This window comes from Ochotona curzoniae, unplaced genomic scaffold (genome assembly GCF_017591425.1).
Source record: "Ochotona curzoniae isolate NIBS_2020 unplaced genomic scaffold, NIBS_Ocur_1.0 contig_2210, whole genome shotgun sequence".
Taxonomy (NCBI): Eukaryota; Metazoa; Chordata; class Mammalia; order Lagomorpha; family Ochotonidae; genus Ochotona; species Ochotona curzoniae.
The window spans coordinates 24,510,541-24,534,039 of NW_024465369.1; the positions used below are offsets into that span (position 1 = coordinate 24,510,541).

The 23,499-nt window shown below is 35.0% G+C and overlaps 1 protein-coding gene across 2 annotated transcripts in view; it reads left to right on the top strand.

The window, feature by feature from the left end:
- The window catches only part of PSMD14 (proteasome 26S subunit, non-ATPase 14), a 94,793-nt gene that overhangs the window by 40,308 nt on the left and 30,986 nt on the right, over positions 1-23,499 (top strand). For both annotated transcript variants that reach the window (XM_040971638.1, XM_040971639.1), the window contains 4 exons: positions 12,582-12,653; positions 12,891-13,010; positions 15,138-15,208; positions 16,511-16,661. In XM_040971638.1, the coding sequence (XP_040827572.1) occupies positions 12,582-12,653; positions 12,891-13,010; positions 15,138-15,208; positions 16,511-16,661 (414 nt within the window). The remainder of the gene's footprint in view (positions 1-12,581; positions 12,654-12,890; positions 13,011-15,137; positions 15,209-16,510; positions 16,662-23,499) is intronic.

Here is a 23,499-nt window from a genome sequence, read left to right on the forward strand (position 1 = left end):
AATTCAGTGGTAGTTATTTGTGTATGTTTGAATTCACTTACTTTGTATGTATGTTTTTAAGGGATTCTTAATTGAGGAAGCTGAAGGTGGTGGTTTCATCCAATTTTTAATTTTATGATTAAATTTGTTAAGGGTTATTTGATACCATAAAAATGCAAAGAATTATTTTCTGACTACTCTTCCAATACATTATATATTTATCATCACATTTACTCATTAACAAAATTCATTTTCTTTTTGTCCAAAAAGTATCTTGATAGACTTTTAAGTATAATTCTAAAATGTAAGATCAAATATCCACTTTTTAAAAGCTAATGCAAAAATAAATGTTAATACTGCAACTTTTTTTTTTTTTATAAATTTTAAAATGTTTAATGTCCTGTCTCAGTAGAACCAGGTTTTGAGTGTTGCAGTTCATTGATGCTATTTATTTTACATTTCTTTTAAGTGACACTTTGGTTCATGTTTAATCAGCAGATATTTTAATAACATAATAAAATTGGCTAAATAATTGATATCAGTTCACACTAAGAGAAAGGTGGAGTAATATAACTAATAGTGTTAACAAATTTGTTAAAAGGCCTGAGAAGGTAACACTTTGAGGCGTTAGTTTCTATGCTGTTATAATGGCAAATGCCTTTTTTTTAGCACTTAGTCAACAAGGGCTACCCTAGTAAAAGTCACAGCTTTTTATGCTGGATCAGATTTTAACCTTCTAAATGGGAAGAGGGACAAAAAAAGCAGAAACATCCTGTGTCTCATTTAATTTAACCACATGTAAATTTTATAGGTCTAAATGATAATTTATGCTTTACTAAATGTGACAGATCAAAATTCATTGTGCATAGGTAAGTTTGATGTCTTTGTGGAGTTGCTAAGAGGTTTTATATCACTTACTGGTTTGATTGTTCATGTATGAATAAAGGCTGGTCACACTGTCTGCTTATGACTCAGCTGTTTGCCCTACACAATTCTGTTGAATAGCTGATAGTTTTCATTCAGTTTATAAATACAAATTTTTTTCTCCATTTTTAAAGCAAAGCAATTTTATGAAGTATTTATCTCAGTGCAGGAATTAAACATTAAGGATTTACATAGCAAAAGTAATCATCTTGGTTTCTTTTGTTTGTAGGGGTTATGGTACTTACTAGTTTCATCTTTTTGTTTTTACAGAAATAAATTACAAAACCCTATTTTCATTTTTACATAGTAATATCCATTTAAGTTTAACAATTGGCGAGCCTTCAGATATGTCTAATATCAATGGTGCATGTCTGTTTTATAGTGGCAGGGTGCAAAGTGTAGGGTTTTTTTTTTTTTGCCTAATTATTACTTAAGTGCCCTCAATTACTCTAAAAATCTTTAAGTCGAACTTATAATCAGTCTCAAAAAATGACTTCGTGTTTTCTTTATTATAGTAGTAGAATACTGTTACAAAGTCAGCCAAGATGACTGAAAAAGTTAATGTACTTAATAAGCTAAATTAAGCATAAAAAAGAAATCCATTTTTTCCATTGCTGCTTTTTATATTAGTAACAGCCTAAGTCAATTAAAAAAATTGTTTTTTACCGTTGGTTAGGTACCATATTACCCACATCTGCATCTGTGTACATATTACAGTCGTCTCCGTTTTAAAAAATAAAGAAACTGAGGTATGCAAAACTCATGTGACTTGTCCAGGGAGAAATATAAGTGTCTTCCCATTCATTTTTTTGTTTGATTTATATAATTGTACAATTTCTGTAAATATCACTTTATTCAGCCTTTAGTTCAGTTCCTTAAACATGATAAAGTTTTAATAAATGAAACCCGATTGAAGTAATTCACATTCTACACAGGCATTAGGATTTTTATGTCCTGCAAATGGGAGGCAGGGGTTTGACACAGTGATTGAGATGCCTTGAGACGCCCCATCTTGTGTGAGAGTGCCTTGCTTGAGGGCCCTGCTCTGCTCCTTATCCCAGCATTCCTGTTAATGTGCACATGTGGAAGACAGTGCTGGCTCAACTAGGTGGTTTAAGAAGGAGACCCTGAGTTTACACCTCCTCGTTTTGGCTCAGTCCAACCCCTGCTCTTACAGGTGCTGGGTGAATGAGAAAGGAGATGGCAGATCTCTATTGTTTTTCTCTTTGCGTTTTTCTTTTTCCCAAGACTTACTGTATTTTATTTTATTGGAAAGGCAGATTTACAGGAAGAGGAGAGATAAAGAGACCTTCTGTCCTCTTGTTCACTCCACATGTGGTCACAATGGCCAGAGCTGACCCCATCCAAAGGAACCCCACCCAGGAACTTCTTTCGGGTCTCCCATGTGGATACAGTGTCCCAAAGGTTCGGGCTATCCTCTACTGCTTTTCCAGGCCACAAACAGGGAGCTGGGTGGGAAGTGATGCAGTGGTTTATGAACCTGTGCCCATATGGGATCCCAGTGGATGCAAGGTGAAGTTTAGCCACCAGGCTATTACGCCAGACCCATCTCTGTATTTTAAATTAATTAAAAGTCTTTTAAATAGGACATGTATAATTTGTACTTACATGTGATCACATATATATTTTAGTTGAATATAAACAAAGCTTAAGTACAGTTGTTTAACTTGAGAAAACAATGTATGTTTCTTGTTAAAGTCATAAAATTGAAAAAGGACACATGGGGTCAGAAATAATTAAAGGACTTGAAAACTTTCTGTACCTAAAGAATAATAATAAAAAATCAATGCCTAGAGCTGTCATTTTGTAGCGGATGAAACCATTGCCCGCAACATGTGTATTCCATATGGGTGCTGGATCAAGGATACTTCACTTCCCATCCACCTCCCTGCTGGTACACCTGGAAAGCAGTACAAGAAGGTCCAAGTATTTGGACTCACATGGGAGATCTGTAAGAAGATCCTGGCTCCTGGGTTTTAGGTCTATTACAGCCATCTGAGAAATGAAGCAGCAGATGGAAGGCCTCTATCTCTGTCTTTCCTCTTCTTTCTGAAGCTGTGACTGTTACATAAATAAATGTTAAAAAGGGCCCGGCGGCGTGGCCTAGTGGCTGAAGTCCTCGCCTTGAACGCACCGGGATCCCATATGTGCGCTGGTTCGAATCCCAGCAGCTCCACTTCCCATCCAGCTCCCTGCTTCTGGCCTGGGAAAACAGTCGAGGACGGCCCAAAGCTTTGGGACCCTGCACCTGTGTGGGATACCCAAAAGTTCCTGGCTCCTGGCTTTGGATTGACATAGCATTGTTTGTTGCACTCACTTGGGGAGTGAATCATCGGATGGAAGATCTTCCTCTCTGTCTCTCCTCCTCTCTGTATATCTGACTTTCCAATAAATAATAAAAATAAATAAATAAATAAACAAATGTTAAAAAAACAAAAAGTCTAACACTTGTATCTGTTCTTTTGGGAGCATCTCTCAAATCAATCCAGGGATTCTGTTCCTATGGTTTTACCTCCTTATTATCCTGGCCATTCATTTTCTGTGTATTTTGTCCTTTACTCAATCTCCTGAGACCCATAAGTGCTTATCCCACTAAAATTATCTATTTAAAATAGAGCTTTATTTCAATATCTCGCATAGGTTACAGCCATTTAATACATGAATTATCTTGAAATTTCTTCATTTTTTAAAGGCCTGTGCTTCTCTAACAAATTAGAATCTCATTTTTGTTATTGTTGTTTACATTTACTCAGTTCTTTTTTTTTTTTTTAAGCTGTATTTATTTTTATTAGAAAGGCCGATTTACAGAAAGAAGGAAATACAGAGTTCAATCCCCAAGTGGCTGCGGCAGCTGGAGCTGAGCCAATCTGAAGCAACGAGCTTCCTGCAGGTCTCCCATGTGGGTGCAGCGTCCCAAGGCTTTGGGCCATCCTCTGCTTTCCCAGGCCACAAGCAGGGAAGTGGATGGAAGTTATAGAAGCCAAGACACTGAACTGGCATGTGTATATCATGTACATGCTATGGTTACATTCTCTTTCTAACGATTTTTAAGTAAATAGCATTTTTTTTTTTCGTATTAGTATTTGTGTTGTGTCACAGATAAATCCAGTAGTGTTTTGCTCTGCAGAGAACAGTGAGGTGTTTTTGATATTGATGGGCATACTGACTGCATTTAAACAAGGAAAAAACATCTCAGTGTTCTTCTCAATTTCCTCAATAAGAAAGCGTACCAGGTGACAGGATTCTCAAATTATAAAATTTAAGGAGCAGGTAAGGTCCTAGAATAAAAGTAGATTTAAGCATCTTAAAGTTATGCTGTCACATAAACAGTACCTTATTATAAGTCAGAAATTTTGTTTGAATTCTGATTGTTGACAGCCTAGTAAGCTTTTGAACCCTTCGTGTAACCATACAGATAAAGGTTTTTTTTTTTTTGTATTTTTTTTCATAGCCTATTAGATCACCATACATTTGAAAATATATCTTTAGAGCTGGAAAATGAACTTTTTTTTCCTCTGATAAGTCTGTGTTGCCATGGAATGACATGAAAACCATTAGGTTAAAATAAGCTCAATAGATTTTTTTTTGTCTTCTCTCTTGAATTTTTCTTACAACTTTTGATATTCTAGTAAATGGCATATGCTTGGTGTAGATCAATACAAAGTTTATTTCAAACTTGTTTTACTAGTAAAAATTCTTTAGAGTGTATTTGCTTGGAAAACCTTTCTTAAAACTAAGTAGTTTTAACAGTCTTCCACACTGTAGTGTAAAAAAGAACTGAAGAAACTTGACATATAAGGACTAAAGGAGAATGTCAGCAAAACAGTTTACCTATTTTTCTAGCTTGAGACTCTAGATATTAATTAGAATGATAAATTGGGCAAGTTAGTTTGTAGAGAAATATGGTGAGTTTGGATTTGATTTTTGAAGATACTGAATTGGAAATTTCTTTCTTTGGGGTAGACAGTGTGATGACTAGTAAGTAGTAACTTAGAGTAGACCCTAAAAGTAGTTTATATAATCAGATTTTAAACCCTATTGATAATTTTTTATGAGGACGATGATTATTTATTTACTTTTATTTGAAAAATAAAAAGAAACAGATTTCTCATCCGGCATTTCATTCCCCAAATGTTCAGGAGCCTAGAAATCATTCTTAATCTCCCATGCATATAGCAGGGACCCAGCTATTTGACTCACTGTCTCCTCCCTCTTATGATATGCATTCATAGGAAGCTGGACCCCAAGAGGAATGGGGACATGTACCTGAGCAGTCCAGTATGGAATCTGTGTGTCCCAAGTGATGCACCAAAGTCCATCTACCCCTGTGACATTTCTGCCAGTTCAGATAGCTATGCTTGATTAATTCCTATAGAGAACTCATTAATTTCAACTGAGCTGTGCCAATCCAAAGCAGGGAGCCAGGAACTTTGCCTTGATCTCCCATGTAAGTACAGGAGCCCAAGCACTTTGGCCATCTTCTGCCTTTCCAGGCACATTAACAAGAAACTGGATCAGAAGTGGAGTCTCCAGGGCTTGAACCAGTGCTGCAGAATGGGATGATTGCATTGAAGGTGATAACCTTACAACTTCTGTGTCACAATACCAGCCCTTCAATTCCTCTGTAGAAAATTTAGAATAATACAAAATGTTTCTTATGTTGAGTTGAAATTCCTTGCCATTATAGCTTCTTCCCATTGATGTGTAGTTGTATACATGATATAGTTCAGGTTAGTGATTACCAAACCTAAACAAGCATTAGAATCACCTGGAGGGCTTTTTTTTTTTTTTAAGATTTATTTTTATTATTTTTTTATTGGAAAGACGGATATACAGAGAGGAGAGACAGAGAGGAAGATCTTCCGTCCGATGATTCACTCCCCAAGTGAGCGCAACGGGCTGATACTATGCCGATCCGAAGCCAGGAGCCTCTTTTGGGTCTCCCACGCGGGTGCAGGTTCCCAAAGCTTTGAGCCGTCCTTGACTGCTTTCCCAGGCCACAGGCAGGGAGCTGGAAGGGAAGCAGGGCTGCCGGGATTAGAACCGGCGCCCACATGGCGAGGACCTTTAACCTTTAACCACTTGCGCCACCGCGCCGGGCCCCTGGAGGGCTTTTTTAAAACCCGGATTTCTGGACTCTGCTTCCAGAATTTCTGACTCAATAAGAGTATGCAGTACGAACAAGATATGCAAATAGGAATAATTCAGGTAGTCCACTTTGAGAACTATTAGTATAAACTTTGTCTTCTGATTAATTTTCTGACACTTAAAAAGAATTTCATGCTCTGAGTCTTTTCCAAACTTCATCATTTTAGACGTTTCCTATAAATCACTATTTTAACTTGTATTCCAATCCTGAGAGGAGGTTTGGGTTTTACCAGTGAAAAACTGAAGCAGAATCTTTTACTTAGAGTCAGGGGCTGACTAGAAGTAGCTGCATTCTTTTTGTTTATTTTATTTTATTTTATTTTATTTTATTTTATTTTATTTTATTTTTTAAGATGGATTTTTATTTGAGAAGCAGATTTGCAGAGAGGAGGAGAAACAGAGCAATCAGTCTTCCATCCACTGGTTCCAGTGACCAGAGCTGAGTTGATCAGAAGCCAGGAGCTTTTCCTGGATCTCCCACAAGGGGATGAGGCCCAGGCACTTGAGCTATTCTCTGCTTTCCCAGGCAGGGAGCTAAATCGCAAGTAAAGCAGCCAGGATTAAAACCAGCGCCTATAAGAGATGCCAGCACTGCAGGCAAAGCATTAGCCAGCTAAGCCTGCCCTGTGCCCCAGCTGCGTTCTTGAGTGCTCTAAAATGCTATTTTCTGGTTAGTATTTATGTCCACCTGGTTATCTTCTGGAGTGTCTCCCTAATCTGTTTCATCTTTTTATTAGAGGCTACAAGAGGGAAAACAGATCTGAAGTATAATTGACAAACTATGTTGGTTATATCACAAGTTGTTTTTTACACGTTACCCAATGTTATGTCGTAAGTCTCTTGAACTTACTTATAACTGAAAGTTTATTTCCTTTTACTGACAATCTCCCCTTTTCCCCTACCACCTATCTGGAATGATCACCATTCTGGTTAGTTTTTTAAGATTTCACATATAAGTAAGATAGTATCTTTTTCTAACTTGATTCCCTAAGCAATGTGTTGCCAAGATGTGATGATTGTGAAAGCGGGTTTTCCTTTGTTTTTTTTTTTTTAGCTGCAAATCAATATCCCAATACTATGCTTTCTTCATCCATTCATGTATCGGTAGACACTTGAGTTTTGTTGTGAATAATGCTGCAGTGAGCATAGGAATGCTGATACTTTGCCTGGTGACTTTTCACTTCTTTTGGTTGCTGATGATTCAGGTGATAGTTGTATTTCTTTTCATTTTTATGGGCAACTTCTGTTTTCCAGTGTAGAAAAACAGGGTTCCTTTTTCTCTACTGCCTCTATTTCTTCTTAAATTAGGACTTCTTCAGTGTAAGCTAAAATATTCAATGTACTGCCAGATTAGGGTCCTTGCTTCTAACTGCAGGGGGTCCTGCTGTTTAAGATGGCTAGAAATGTCAGAAATTTTATATATATTCTTTAATTCTAGGTCAAGTTCCTGGATTTATTTGAATTATTAAAATAGCTATCATATAATGTTCTGTACGTATCCGCACAAATCATTTCTGAGGGTGAAAAAAACAGGTTAAAAGTTTGTGCAGTACAACTGCCTTCCCTGGCTCTTGATGTACATTGTTCGGTTGCTTTTCTGTTAGATTGTGTCAATCCAAATTCTTACCAACGGTGCCAAGTGTCCCTTTTATTATTTCCTCTATAAAATTGGACACAGGGAAGCTTTTTTGGTGGGCAAAAACACACATTTGTCTTAATGTGTTAATGTCTGAATGTGCTCATTAACATTTCTTTAAATAAAAAAGATGTCACCTATGGAGGAAGAATATTTTTCATATTTATGTTATAATAATTTCTTATAATTAGTATATTATATTTTAAAGATTTATGTTACTTATTTGAAAGGTAGAGTTAGAGAAAGAGAGGAGAGAGAGGGATTGGTCTTCCAGTCTTCTGGTTTACCCCTCAAATGGCAACAAAGGCTGGGGCTGGAAGCCAGGAGTTTTATCTGGGTCTCTCACATGGGTGCGGATGCCCAAATACTTGGAGCATATTCCTCTGCTTTCCCAGGAGTGTTAGGAAGCTGAATCAGAAGCAGTCCATCTGGGTTGTGAACTGGCACCCATGTGGGATGCCTATGAAGCAGGTGGTAGTTTAAACATTTATGCTACAATGGTGGCCTCAACCTCTATATTCTTTGCTTATGCTTCCATTAAGGCTTTAATATTTTTTAAGTTTATGTGTGTATTGGTTTTTTCATAAATGAAACTCTTTTTCCCTCTCCTACTATTAGTTCCAAAATTGCTTTAGAGCCAAACATTTTGATAATGTGTTATTCCAAATTGTTTAAATATGGATACTTTTTAATGTATATGCACTTTATTAGAATATTGACACCAGCTCCATAGCCTAGCTGCTGAAAGTCCTCACCTTGCACATGCCAGGATCCCATATGGGCACTGGTTCTATTCCTGGCAGCACCACTTCCCATCCAGCTCCCTGCTTGTGGCCTGAGAAAGCAGTCAAGGGCAGCCCAAATCCTTGCGACCCTTCGCCTGCAAAGGAGACCCAGAAGAGGTTCCTGACTCCTTGGCCTTTGATTGTCTCAGCTCCAGCCATTGCGGCCACTTGGGGAGTGGACCAGTGGATGGAAGAATCTTCCTCTCTATCTGTCCTCTTCTCTGTAGATCTGCCGTTCCAATAAAAATAAATAGATCTTAAAAAAAAAAATATATATATATATATATATATAGGACATGAGAAACTTTACAATTGGAATACTTGTAAAATTTTCTAGCATAATGACATTAAACCCTGAGAAACTTAACAAAAAAAGAAAATGCCATACCAATCTCACTTATGAATAGAAAACAAAAAGTTAAAAATAAAACTCAATTGAATTTAAACAATTTATCCCAGAAGTATAAAAAAGTGATTTATTCCTGGTAAATACAAATGTATTACATCACTAAAGAAAGGCAAGGTGAATGAATCATAGTTGTTTCTTTTATGCAAGACATATAGGTATTGATCATCCCTGGTGTGAAAATCTGAAATCCAAAATGTTCTAAACTTTTAAAAGTTTCAGATTTTGCAATACTTTGAATTTTGGATTTTTTTTGGGTTAGGCTGTTCAGAATTTGTGCAAACATTTCAAAATCTGAAAACCTCCAAAATGTGAAATACTTGTGGTCCCCAGCGTACTAAATTTGTGTCTCAGTGACTGACAAATCTTACGAGTCAGAATCTTTGTTTCTGTTTGTACGGTTATTTTTATATAGCATAGGCATGAATTTCCTTTTTTTTTTTTAAAAAATATTTATTTATTTTACTTGAGAATCAGAGTTTTAGAGAGAGAGATCATCATTGTTGGATCACTCCTGAAATGGCCTCAAATGCCAGAGTTGGGCCATTCTGAAGCTGGGAGCCAAAAATGTCTTCCAGGTCTCCCAAGTGGGTGTAGGGGTCCAACACCTTAAGCCATCCTCCACTGCTTTCTCAGGCTATTAACAGAGAACTTGACTGGAAGTGGAACAGCTGGGACTGCGTTCTGACACATCTGCTTAACTTTGTATTCTCTATTACAGAATTAAAGTTTTAATACATTCTTAATCTTATTTCTGTCAGTGAAACTTTAATTCTCATTTTCCATCTTTTTTTTTTTTTATTGATTACATTGCATTATGTGACACAGTTTTATTGGCACTGGGATTCTCCCTACCCCTCCCCAAACTCTCCCTCCACGGTGGATTCCTCTACCTTGTTGCATTACCACAATTCAAATTCAGTTGAGATTCTTTCATTGCAAGCATTTACCAAGCTTGAAGTCCAGCATCTTATTGTCCAGATAAGTTCAACAGTTTCTTGGGGAGACCATCTCTGGTCTGAAGGTAGAGTTGGCAGAGTATCATCCCGATCAGTTTTAAAAGCCCTGACATAACATCAGTAAGAGAATGTTGTCATCTTTCTGTTTTTAAGACACTTTGTCTATTCTAGTGACAGCAAGTGGTTCCTAAAATTTTGCTCCTGAATCCAAGTTTTAGATGACTTTCTTCTCTTTCAATCCTAAAAATACTGTTTAACAGGAAGATTTACCAAAAGACAATGGATATGTTGTCCATAGCTTACACTTAAGTTAATTGGATCATCTTTTATTTGTCATGCTACACATTCTTACATATATATCTGAGCTCAGCATCTAAGACTTTTAAATTGAATTTTGATGTTTCTGGATTTTGTGCTGTTGTAGGCAGACTGAGCCTCAGATATTCACCACTGGTTGAGTTTCTAATATCTGTCTGCCTATGGAACAGATTGTCTCCTGTCTGTCTCCCTTTCTCCCCAGTTCATCACTTCCAACCTTTTTCTGCTTGTCAGTTGCATCACTGACTCAGTCAAGAACCAAAATAGTAATAGGAGTGAATAGAGGCAATAGGAAATATCACTAGTTATTGAATGCCTTCCATGCATACCTTGGTGTTCACTTGCTCTAAGCTAAGTGCTGGTTCTATTTCTAGCTCCTTACTTCAGTCCAATCCAATTTCCTCCTAATGTACCTGGGGAGGCCGCAGACAGTACTAGGGTTAGGCTCCCACCACTCATGTGAAAGACCTGGGTTCGACCAGTTTTCTGGTTTATACTTTGTCCAAAACTCGCTGCAGGGGTGTCTCTCTCTCTCTCTCTCTCTCTCTCATACTTTGCCATTCAGAGAAATACATTTCTCAAGAGCATTCTCATACAAAAAGAAAGTACTGCGTGGTTTTTCTCTTAGTACATAGCATTCTGTTTGGTTTTGAACCAAAAGAAAGCTAGATTGTGAGAGAGTAAGATCTTTTCTCCTAGTTAATTGTGACTGGCAACCATTTTTTTTTAATATGGTAACTGGGTGCATACTTTTTATTTCTGTTCCTTTAGGTGGCAGCAGCTTAATTTATCCATTTGGTTTTTTTTAATGTCTTCATTTTTGAAAGAGAATGATAAGGAGGAAATGATAGGGCAAGGGAGGGTGGGAAGAGATCAATGTATGGTTTCATTCGTCAACTGCCTACAACAACCACGGTTGGGCCAGGCCAAAGCTGGGAGTCCAGATTAATCTAACGTGAAAGTCAGATACTTGAGTAGTTGAACCATCATTTGCTACCGCTTAGAGTGCAAATTAGCAAGATGCTCCCTGAATCGAAAGTTGGCTAACCAAGTGTCATTGTGCATAGTAGAGTATGCTGCAGCCTGTGTCAACGGGTTAATGGTTTTGGTCCCCACAGCTTCACTTTTCCCAGCTTCCTGCTAACTTGCCTGATAAAGCCCAAGTATTTGCCTTCTGCCATATGCATGGGAGACACTTAAGCAGCTCCTGGCTTCAGTCAGGCTTAGCCTGGGTCTCTTTGACCATTTGGGGAGTGAATCAGCTATAGAAGACTGATCAGTAAGTCTGTGTGTGTGTGTGTGTGTGTGTGTAAGTAACACACACACACAGAACTTATAAGTAGAGAGGAAGCACTTGAAGTTCTCTATGTGTGGAGTATAAGGAATAAAGCAATTGCTTAGTAAGTAAAAGCATTAAACTAAGAAAGAACATTGACTTACAAATTGAATCACCAAAATGTGTATGTAATTTTTAATAGTTACTGTAGAGAAAAGTAACTTTAAGCCAAATGGCCTAGGATTATAACTCATATCTCATTGTATTTCCCAGGACTGCACATTATTTTATATCAAGACATTTTTTGTATTCATTAATTGGGGAATCACATTGACAAGTCTACAGAATTGTAGGCAATTTGAGAGTGAAGATCATAGACTATACATGTAGTTGCTTAGAGCAGGTCCATGTTATAGTCAAAAGAGGTTTGTTTTTATGAAGAAGATAGACTTGTCAGGGAGAAACCTATTGTCTTACTGAAATAGAATTAATAGTGATAGTTGTTTAAAGATAATGGTCAGCTTTTAGAAGTATTTTCATGTTAGTGCATCTGTCTCAACCAGCTTGTTCTCACCTGGAGCATTTGTGTTTTGTTCGTATGTGAGAAGTGGGGAATGACTTCATTAGGTGAAGTGCAGAGTATGTTTTTCACAGCTCCTTTACCTTGGGATTAGAAGTCTTCTTTATTTTGGGATTAGAAGTCTTCTTACTTCCCCCCGTTATACCTATGTATCTATAGTGTGATATCAAAGCCTTCGTCTACATGCTGTCTTCAGCTGAAAATCAGGAAGCTCAGAGAATTTGCTGCTTGTATTAAATCTTCAAGTTATCACAGTCAGATAGCATTTTGTGTTCACATTGCCATAAGAAGTGTGGTTAATTGCTACATCCCAAAGTTTTGTAACAGGTAGTTAACATTACTGAAAGACTTGATCCTTTTGTCCATTGGAAACTTACGTAAGTACTAAACTTTTTGTTTCCTGTAGAATTGGTTTGCAAATTTGTTAAAAATTATTAGTTGTAACTGATATCTTGATGTTTTTCAAGTATTATAAGCCAAGTTTATATGATACATAGTTTTAATTTCAAATTTATTAATTATGTATTTAATCTATGTGCTTATTTCTAGGGGCCACCTACAGATGCTCCTGCAGTGGACACGGCAGAACAAGTCTATATCTCTTCATTGGCACTGTTAAAAGTAAGCAATGCATGGATTTACTTGCTTTAGAGAGCTCTGTTGCTTTCAATGTGTCCTTTACTTGGAATAGAATATGCATCACCTGCTTCTCAGAATTAAGCTGTTATTTTAAGATGCATTTATAAAATAGAATGCTTTATCTTCACTGAAACAAAACTAGGTTTTTTTAAAGTAAGAGTGGGATGGCAAAGTTTTCAAGGAAATGAACTCAAAGCTCATATATTTTCCTCTTTACAGATGTTAAAACATGGCCGTGCTGGAGTTCCCATGGAAGTTATGGGTCTGATGCTTGGAGAATTTGTTGATGATTACACCGTCAGAGTGATTGATGTGTTTGCTATGCCACAGTCAGGAACAGTGAGTACTTTTTGGTTGCCTGCTGCAAGTGAATTTTCTTTTTTCTTTTTCTATGCAGAATAGCTTATCATTCTATTTTCTCTTTTTAGTAGAGAAACAACAAAACCATCAGGCTAATGCTTACAATTTCTGTATTTGATTTAATCGTTAAATACATGAGACATTTTTAGGGGTCTGTGAACTGAGTGATTTTAACCATAAATCCATACATTTCAGCTTTAACAGGCACGATGTGCTGGATATAAGTGGACAAGGAATTAGCTTGAACATTTGGTTCGAAGGATTTCAAAGACTCTCTTACGTGTTGTTTCATGATTTTGAAATACGTTGTTTTGAAAAATATTTTACATATGGGTAAATGATTTTTAACCTTTTCCTATTTTGAACCTTAGCTCTTTTTCTTTGGACGTGATAATTTGTTTAATGAACTACATAGATTTATAAGATTATCTACTTGCTTAAAATGTGTTGGTGTTTATAGAAGCTGACAGTTTTGCATTTTTGTTTAATGCATTAGATGTGTGTTTAGAGAAAATGGCAGTAACCATTCTACATGTCTTCTTGCCTATTTCCAAAGAAATACATAATATTCTCACTTGTTTTTTCTGATGCACTACTTCTCTTACTGAACACTCCAAATAAAATATTTGGCTTAAAGAAATTTTGTCATAAAGCTGTTTGTTCTGTTTGGTGCACCTTATCATACATTTACCTTGTTAAGGTAGATATTAGAAAACAGTAGTTTTGAATAATTCTCAGTATATATATAAGTGTGTCTCTGCGTGTTTATTAGCATTTAAAATAGTTGTTTCAAAATGCAATGTATTTTAACTCATGCAAAATATTCTCTAAATAGGCAAGTTTATAGAGGTAAAATAAATTGGATCTAGGTGGATTTTTGTTCACCTGGATACCCATTATACTTATTTTTACATTTGAACATAGAGATTTTTAAAAATCCATGTATTAACCGACAATTTAAAATTAAATCTTGCATCTTTTCATATCAAAATATATAAAGCACAAAAAGTTAATTTCTGTTACTTCATGTAGACACCCATTTTAATAAATAAAGGTTTTTAGGTTTTAGTTTTTAAAATATAAATACAACAATAGGTTTACTTATAAATACGGGTTATTTAGGTTTATGCTTTTGTGATGACATAAATGGAAGATTTGGATACCCTGAAAATCAGCAGACTTTTTCTCTAAATACAAATGTCTGTTGCATCTCGCAGTCTCCCTTTCCTCTTCTTTTCTATTCTTTCTTGTTATTCTCCTTTTTGAAATGTGAATTGGCCTTAGATTACATATCCTTTTTCTGTACAAAGAGTTCTCTATTAGAATTCCATATATTGTTTTAGTGGGAAGAAGTGGTCTTCGTAAATGGATTAAGTATATTAAGTTTCAATTCCTGATGTTGGAAGAAAGCCTCTAAGAGATATGATAGCAGTGATTTATCACCATAGTGATGATGTGAACCCCTTTCATTTTCCATGCCCAAAAATATTATTTTAATTGAACTAGCTAAATAATGCAGCATTTAAGAACCTTGATTTTAGAATATCTTGAGTAGGGACTTTTAAAGATTGCTTGTATATTTGAGGCAATAAATTATTGTCTCTAAAGTGCTTGATTGGTAAAGTGGGGAAGATTTGAAGCAGTTTCAATGCAGTTGCTGGACAAATGTGGTTTGGATGAAAATGAAGAATCTGGTCCTTAGAACTTACAGAGGATGGCAGTAGGAAGCTAGCTTGCCTAGAAAGTTCTAAACAATAATTAGCTCAGTTTGATATTTCTGTCAAATATATGCACATAGTCAGCATATGGCTATGTTGAGCAATACCCAGTCTGCAGTCTAAAGGAATTCTAAAAGTCGTCTTAATTTACTAACACTTGGCAATTTACTAGCAATACTTGGCAATTTTAGTGGAATTATTGGTATAAAACCTACAAATGAATGGCTTGAGTGGGTATCAGATATGGTTACCAAAACCTACAATGCTTTTGGTATACCAGTAATATACATAGATTTTTTAGGATGTTGCCCTCTCTTAATTTGCATTTATATAAATTTATTTTCAAAGTTATCAAAAACCTAGTCATTTTTCTTTGTTTCTTAACCAGGGTGTCAGTGTAGAAGCAGTTGATCCAGTGTTCCAAGCCAAAATGTTGGATATGTTGAAACAGACTGGAAGGTAAGTATTTTAAATTATCCTTTAATGAAGTAATGAGAGTGTGGGTGCTTAACCCAGCAGTTACATTACTAGGTAGGATATATCTCACTGTCATAGTGCTTTGGCCTAATTCCTGACTAGCTCCTAATTCATTCTTCCTGGGAGACAGTGGTGATGAAGGCTAAAGTGATTGGGTCACCACCAGGCTGGATGGAGTTTCTAACTTTGGCTCTAGTTCTAGCATACTTATCAGTCCAGCCTAGGCCATTGCTGGCATTTATAGAGTACATCAGTGAAATGAGACCTCATTCTGTCTCTTGTCTCTTGTAAAATATGGGGACATGCTAAAGAAAATTTAATATTTGAACGGCAGAGCGACATTTAGAAACATGCCTCAAAGTTGTGCATGTTTATGGTTATGATTTTTAGGGAGAAAAAGTCATGTTACTGATACATGATACCTGTCCACTTCAGTTTTATGCACTTACCTCCTATCCAGTTATCTCTTCCTTAGAATCACAGGAACTTACCAATCAGAGCTGGCTGATACTAAAATTCTCAACTGTCACATAGTAAATGAGTATAGTTGTCCTCTTTTTAGCTTATGCACTTACTGTGTAGTCACTATAACTGAAAGAGCTTGTATTTTCCATGTATTTGAAAGTTGCAAATGAATGAGATTCTGCATATTTAATTATGTTTATAAAGACAGAGAAAGTAGAATCCAAATATTCTCAAGTTTTTTTCTTCAGACCCCAAGTCTCTCAGTAGTTGTCATTCTCTTGCTCAAATTCTTCCACTGTGGGAAAAAAAACCTTCAAAATTAATGTTAGCAAAAGGCTCAGCAGCTGAGCAGAACAGTGCAAATTGGTTTTTGACTGAGTTCCTAGTTCTACTGCTGGTTTAATTGATATTTAATCCTTTCACAACAGTGGATCCTGGTGTCCATTGTTAAAAATGTACTGTATGCCTGAAAAAATCCCACTACCAGAGCTGAGGAGTTAAAGAGTAGATATTTACTTGAATGCTGAAAGGGTAAAAACTGGCTCTGAGAAAGTGTGGTAACAAGGTGAAAAACTGAAAGCCTTATCTACCACTGCTAATGTGCGTCTCTTAATGATAGCACTCCTTTGTCACACTTATTCATTTCCATGTTTTCTAGATAATATGGTGTATGATTTCAGTGTTTCTAATGGTGCTTTTTCACACCTGTATGTTTTTCATTTCTTGTTAATTTATACCCTGTTAGTGTGTTGTTTCTTTTCATATCATAAATGTAATATTTGTTCTGTTCCAAGCTTCTGAATGCCCTCTTTGTTTCAGGCCTGAGATGGTTGTTGGTTGGTATCACAGTCACCCTGGCTTTGGTTGTTGGCTTTCTGGTGTGGATATCAACACTCAGCAGAGCTTTGAAGCCTTGTCAGAGAGAGCTGTGGCAGTGGTTGTGGATCCTATTCAGAGTGTAAAAGGAAAGGTAGAGTCGATTCTCTCTTTATTGCCATCTACTGCCACGTTTTGTTTACCGATACATATAGTAAAGATCTACTTTATTTTAAGCAGGATTGTTAATTATACAAAAACATTTCTTACTGAAGAAAAAAAAAATACAAATCAGTGTATTTTTCTTGGTATTATTAGCAATTTGTTTAGAGAGATTTGTTTCTATCTTAGTCACATTATCTAATTATGACTTTAAATTTCATGAAATGAGGAATTTTGTATCATGCTAAAAGCCTTTTTGTATATATTTTATTACTATTGTAATGAACATTACCTTTTTTTAGTTTCTAATACTGAGTTTAGAATAGGCATGATATTAAAAAATCTGCTTAAAGAGCTGTGCATTGCAGACATTTGCAGGACATATCCTGGAGTTGTAATTTCCAAATATTTTAGACAACGAAAACTTGCCCCAACGACTTAGTGTCAACCGTTCATGTTTTTGGAATGAGGATGCATATTAGTAATTAAATATGTTAAATGATTTTGAAAAGAGATTAACTTGTGAAGCACATTGGATTATACTTGTGTTTTGTTGAAATCTTTTGTTCTTTTTTTTTTTTTTCGTTCTTTCATTCTTTCTTTCTTTTTTTTTTTTCCCTTTCTTTCTTTCCAGCCCCATATGCCATTTTCCTATTTCCTGCCTCCTGACAGCAGGGAGCAGCTCTATTATCACCTTCACAGAGCTGTCTGCAAATGTGAGAGGCAATTCGATTTTGCTCAACCACAGGGAGAGTGGATTAGAAAAACCACAGAACATACAGAAATTGGCTAGGTGGTTACTGCTTTAAAATACTGCTGAGGTGTCTTGTTTGAGCATGTACTTCCATTGTAGTGTAGAATAATTGTTAAAATAAAATCACAATACATTTATGGAATCCTTTTTATGCAGGTATTATAAATAATTTTTAAAGCACTTTTAAGAATAAACATTAACTTGACATCTATCAGACCTGGAGTTTGATAGTAATGTAGATTACATTTATATCTGCTCACCAGCTCAAACGAACTAAATAAGGCTCATAAATCAGAGTTTTTTATCTGTTATGAATGTGAACATATTCTGTTATATTATTATGATGTATAAAAATTGAGATTTTTTTTCTAACTCATGATCCTCTTAGTTGTGATTTTGCTTTTTTTAGAGGCAGAAGCTATTCACAGAAATAACAGTAACTGAAATTGGTATACCAGACAATTTAGAATGTACGACTTGTGATGCTTGCTGTATGCCTATATTTCAACTATATCAGCTACTTAGCGATACACATGCAGTGGGTTGAAATTATTGATATTTGTTAGTGACTGAAACTACAGTATAAACTCTCCTAGGTGTAGTTCTTTAATATTTAATATACTTCTTAGTAATTAATAATTATTAATGTAGAAATATAATTAACTTGACAAGGCATGCTACAAAGTTATTTATATGTAATAATTGAAACTTAATGTAAAACACAATTTTATATTCTTCTAAAATTATGTTTTTTAAAAAATCTAGAATTTGAAATCATCTGTATCACTAATTTATATCATAAATAAATATTTAAAATTTTTGAATATAAAATTATTGGTTTTCCACATCACTCATTGTGTACAGTGTATAGATTCATAAAATTTCACCACTTTATATAAATATGTAGTTCTTTGTTAGTGATGTAGCTTCATGTATGATATATCTCAGTTGGGTTTAATTTATGGCTCTTTCAATGTCAGGACCTCTAAGTCCTATGAATCAAATTAAATGTTAGAGTGTTCTAGTTAAGTCGTTAAATGTAATGGCCAGGATGTTCTAGTTAAATCATTAAGTGTTCAGAATGGAAACTTTTAATGACGAATAGCATAGGACTCTCCCTTGCACGTGACTTATCAAAGCTGTCAAAATATTTAGCATGGCTATGATTAGATCAAGAACTAAAATGACAGTTTATGCATAAGTGATTTAAGTTGGTTCTCTGTTCATTTTTTAAAAAACATTCTTTGTCCTATGTATTTTTTCATTTCCATTTTAAAATTTCTACTGTTTTTTTCATTTTGGCCATTGATTATTTATAATTTCAGTTCATTCACAATAACTTAATTTTCTTTTATGATGAGTTCCCTATATATTTTTACTGAATAATTACTGTGTGCCAGGTAGTAACCGATTTATTCTTTTCAGTAAAGATAGACTACTACTATTATTGCATTTTACTAATGAAAATTTTTAAATTATAATCAAAGGACTTTGGCAAAATCAGACCATAAATAGCAGCATAAGGGGAATGTAGGAATTTAGAACTCAAGCTTTTTTACTATTTAATATTGGATTGTTGTATTGTTTTTAGTGATACAAAATAACTGAGAAACAAAAAGTAAATACCACAAGTCATTGCAGGGCTTTTTCTTAAATTAATAAATAGGTATCTCTCCCTTCAGTGCAAAGCAGGGGAAGATGCGGTTCATCATCTTTGGATATACTACTTACAGTAGGTCCTATGTATTGTTTGATATTCCCATCTGATATTCTATTAATTTTGAAAAACAGCTTAGACTTATTGCTGTTAGTTTTTGTAGCATCCTCAGGGCCAAATGTTAGAAGACTGACATAAATAATAAGATGTTCTGTGTGATAAAGAATTCACATTATTTTGTATTTAAATGATCTAACTGAAAACCAGGAGTAATTGCATTCATAATTTAAATGGAAAGTAACCTCTTAAAAAGTACTAGTGAGTTTTGCTATAATCGGGGAAATTGTTCACAAGATTCTGCTTCAGATTCTGCTTGTAGTTGTATTTCTTTTTGTGTCCAAAGCAACAGTTACTTTGGATAAAATCATAAGATTAAAATATAACATACATGATATTTTAGTCTATATTTGATTTTAATAGATTTATTTATTTAAAAATATTTCACAAGATAGCAAGTATCATATCTATTAAAATGTATTAAAATATATTACTGCTTCAGAGAACTCATTTTCCTTGTTTAGATTTTACCTGCCAATTCATACAATCATTGTTTCTGTTTCCTCCTTTTTTAAAAAACATTAAACAATTAAAATTGTCTATGTATTCCAGATACTACCTTCACACTGTCTGGGTTTTCTTGAAACATTATTTTGTTTAACTGATCAGAAATACTCAACAGACTTAAAGTGTGATATGTGTCTATTTGCAGATTAGCTCATCAGTAGGTAATTCTTAATTATATCTGAAGTGCTTGTATGCTAATGATTCTAAGATACAATATAAATAAGTCTCTTTGAGAAGATAATTTGCATACACATAAGATAACATTCTGACTGCTATGTACTGATATATTGCATACTGATAATAGTGGAATTATGAGATACTGCTTCTGTAACTATTGAATAGGTTGCTCAGAGACTTAAATAATTCCAGCAGTAACTATTGTATAGGCTGTATTAACAACCAAGATTTGGCTGCTTTGGTATGTGGGTAGGAGGGCATCACTGGGAAAGAGTGACTTGTACCATGTGGGAAAATGTGGAAACAGTATCACTTCAGATAATTACTTCTATTTATTCTTCTTTCATGAAGAATAGAATAAAATCTATGGTTATATGTTTGTTTTTGTTTTTTACTTAGTGTTTTACAAAAAATGGGGCTCTGCAGATAAATACAAATACAGGAAGAAAGTTAGGAAATGAGTGCTTTGAAGAGCTTACCTTTTATTTTTAGGTATTCAGAAGTTACATCTTTCTCAGGATATGGGGAGCATAATTTTAAGAAACTTCTATTAGAAAGTTTTAAGATGGTAGAAAATTTTTGCTTTGTTTGTTTTTTATATTTATTTGAAAGCTAAAGTTATTGTGAGAGTGGGTGAGACGGAAAGAGAGAGACTGGGCTTCTATCTGCTGATTCACCCCCCAGATTACCGCAGTAGTCAAGGCTGAGCCAAGCGAAAACCAGGAGCTTCATCCAGGTCTCCCAGAGCAGCCAGTACTCCAGCCTGTGCACACATGGCATTCACGCATCATTGGCAGTGGCTTTTTCTGCCATGCCACAATGCCAGACTGTTGGAAGTTTTGAAATATGCAAATAATACTTCTGTTTTAACTTATGATTTATAAAAATGTGTAAGGACAGGCCATAGAATTAAAAAGAGAACAGTGTTAGGAATCTGGGATTAGTCCTCCATAGCATAGCTGATTATTTTATAAGATTCCCCTTTTAATAAGTTGAGGCTAGATAGACCCAATCCCAAATTGTAAAGTGCATACTCCTTTTTGTTGTCTAGTTTGCCAGCCTGAAAGAAAAAAATAGGTAGAAAACACATAAAAATTTTGTTTAAATTCCTGTTACAGTTTTGTAAGTATACCCTTCTAACTCCTAGAACAAATTTAGTTATGCAGTTTTTAAAATTTGATTTCTGCTTTTAATTCTTGTTATCAGCCTAAAGTTTTATACTGTCACATCCTGTGAGGACACCTAGGAAGAGGTGCTATTGTGCCTATACTTCACTGCTAGAAAAATTTAATAGTTTATAGCATATTTAGCTGTTGCAATCAGACATTGTCAACTTAGAATCTAAAAGCAATTTTTATGTTTCCAGTTTTACTGGAGTTCATTTAATCTACAGGTTTGGTATTAATATAGTCTGTGGGCTAGTTTATTTTAGTTCATTATTTGCTTTACAAGTTGACATGTAAATTTGCTTCAGACTAGTTTAACTTCACTATTAAAAGTGGAAATATGGTAAAGTGTTTGAAACAATGGGCCACTATCTAAAGAATATTATTTATGCAGTCTTTTGCATTTTAAATGCTTTTCTTTCCCTAGTTGTCTGATTATCCCTGGTTATTCATTCAGACAATTGTTGATCACTGCCATGTTCCAGCTGTACACCAGAGATATAAAAAAAGGAATGTAAATCTGCCTCTGCTCCTTCAGACCAGTTTCAGTCAACAAACAGATACTGAAGCTTTGATTAAGAGCCTTTTCAGAGTCCGTATATATTTATTTAGAAAATTATATTCTAAGTGTTTTAACATTAGTCATTGTTTAATTGTGATGATTTTCCTGAACCTCGGATTTAGTTTTTACAGTTTTAATGTGTTGCTGTCATTATGATTTCCTAAAAAGGGTAGAATTGATTAAAGTAGTAAATTTTGTACATACTCATAGTTAATTTTTCATTCGTTACTTTTTAGCTACTAATAAACTAAGTAGTTTATGTTGGCTACCATTTTTACATTCTAAATAGAATTATTGTTTACAATTTATTCCAAATGAAACAGATTAGTGCTTAATGCTGTTTTTTGTAGCATGCTATGTAAAAGTGTTTTACTAATTTGAAACTTAGTAATGATCAGAAATTGAGAAGACATATTGTTAGAACTGGTGCTTAGATTTTCAAAAAATTTATACAGATTTTCCATCTGCTGGTTCACTCCCCAAATGGATACAATGGCTGGGACTGTGCCAGGCTGAAGCCAAGGGTCAGGAGCTTCATCCAGGTCCCCTACATGGGGGTAGGGACGGACCCAAAAACATAGGTTCTTCTGCCTTCCTAGGTGTATTAGCAGGGAGATTGCTGGAAGTGGAATAGCCAGGACTCAAACCAGCACCTGTGTTGAATGCTGGACCCTAGTTACTGTTTTTAGCAGATATTGGCTATCTGTTTTTCTTTTGTTTTTCAGAGTAAATAAATGTGGATGTTAAAACTTTTTATAAAACACTAAGCAGAAATGCTTATTGGGGTTTTTTGTTTCAGTTGTTTTACAACATATTTTGTTTTCAAAAAACTCTTACAGAATGGATATTCAATGAATGAGGCACAAACTTTGCTGTAAGTGAATGCAGTACTAAGTTGGATTTTTGTTTCTGTTTTTCTTTTTTTGTTGGGATAGCTGTTAAACCAAATAGCTTGGTAATGAAGAATACTGTCAACATGTTGTATAAAGCATAGTGATAGAGTTTGTCATCTCATTTAATTTGCTTAGGTCCTCTATACTTCATCCAAAAATTAATTCTAGTTAGTTGTTGAAAGAATAAGCAGGATAATTTCTATGCAGTAATAAGTAAAGTAGAAATACTTAAAAAATAATACACAGCAAACTAGTTGACAAGAAATGTTAAGTCCCTATTCATGTGGTCCATCGCCATCATATAATGAGTGAGCCCATTTTTAGTTTCTCTGGGCTTTTACTCCTTGAGATGGAACTGTCAACAGTCATAGCAGTTGTATTGCTTTAGCTTGTATCAGAAATCATTTGTTCATTTTATATGAGCTGACAGAATAGCCTCCAAACAGAATTGGCCCTCCAAGTTGGTATCAGATAAGAGATGCCATAGACGTGGTCTCTTTAGCTTATTAACATTAGGAGTTTACTTTAGTCACACATGAGTCTGGAAACAACTATCACACTAGAGTATCAAGATCTTAGTCATACTAAATCAATTTATTCTGTGAACTATATATTATTTACTCATTTTTATTTATCATGGAGATTCTGGGAACTCAGTTTAACATCCTTGCCTATGTATTACTTATAGAAACCAGAAAATGTGTAACCTTATGTTCGATATTGTTTTTGTTGTTCCTTGTCCAAAAGAACCTTTATGAGCCAGCAGCTATCCAGCTCAACGTGGAATCTCTTTCCTATAGTTTCACTTGGGAAGATCAAGTCCTGTGGATCATGTGATTCATGCTTGTCAGAGTGCTGTTCCATGAGCATTCTCACTCTTTTTTTAGTATTTTTTTTTAAGTTGGCTTACACAGAATTTCCTGAGTAGTGAAGATAGTATGCTCTCCTCTAAACTTTTTCTCCGATTCATGTACTAGCCAGATTTGGATTTTCTGGA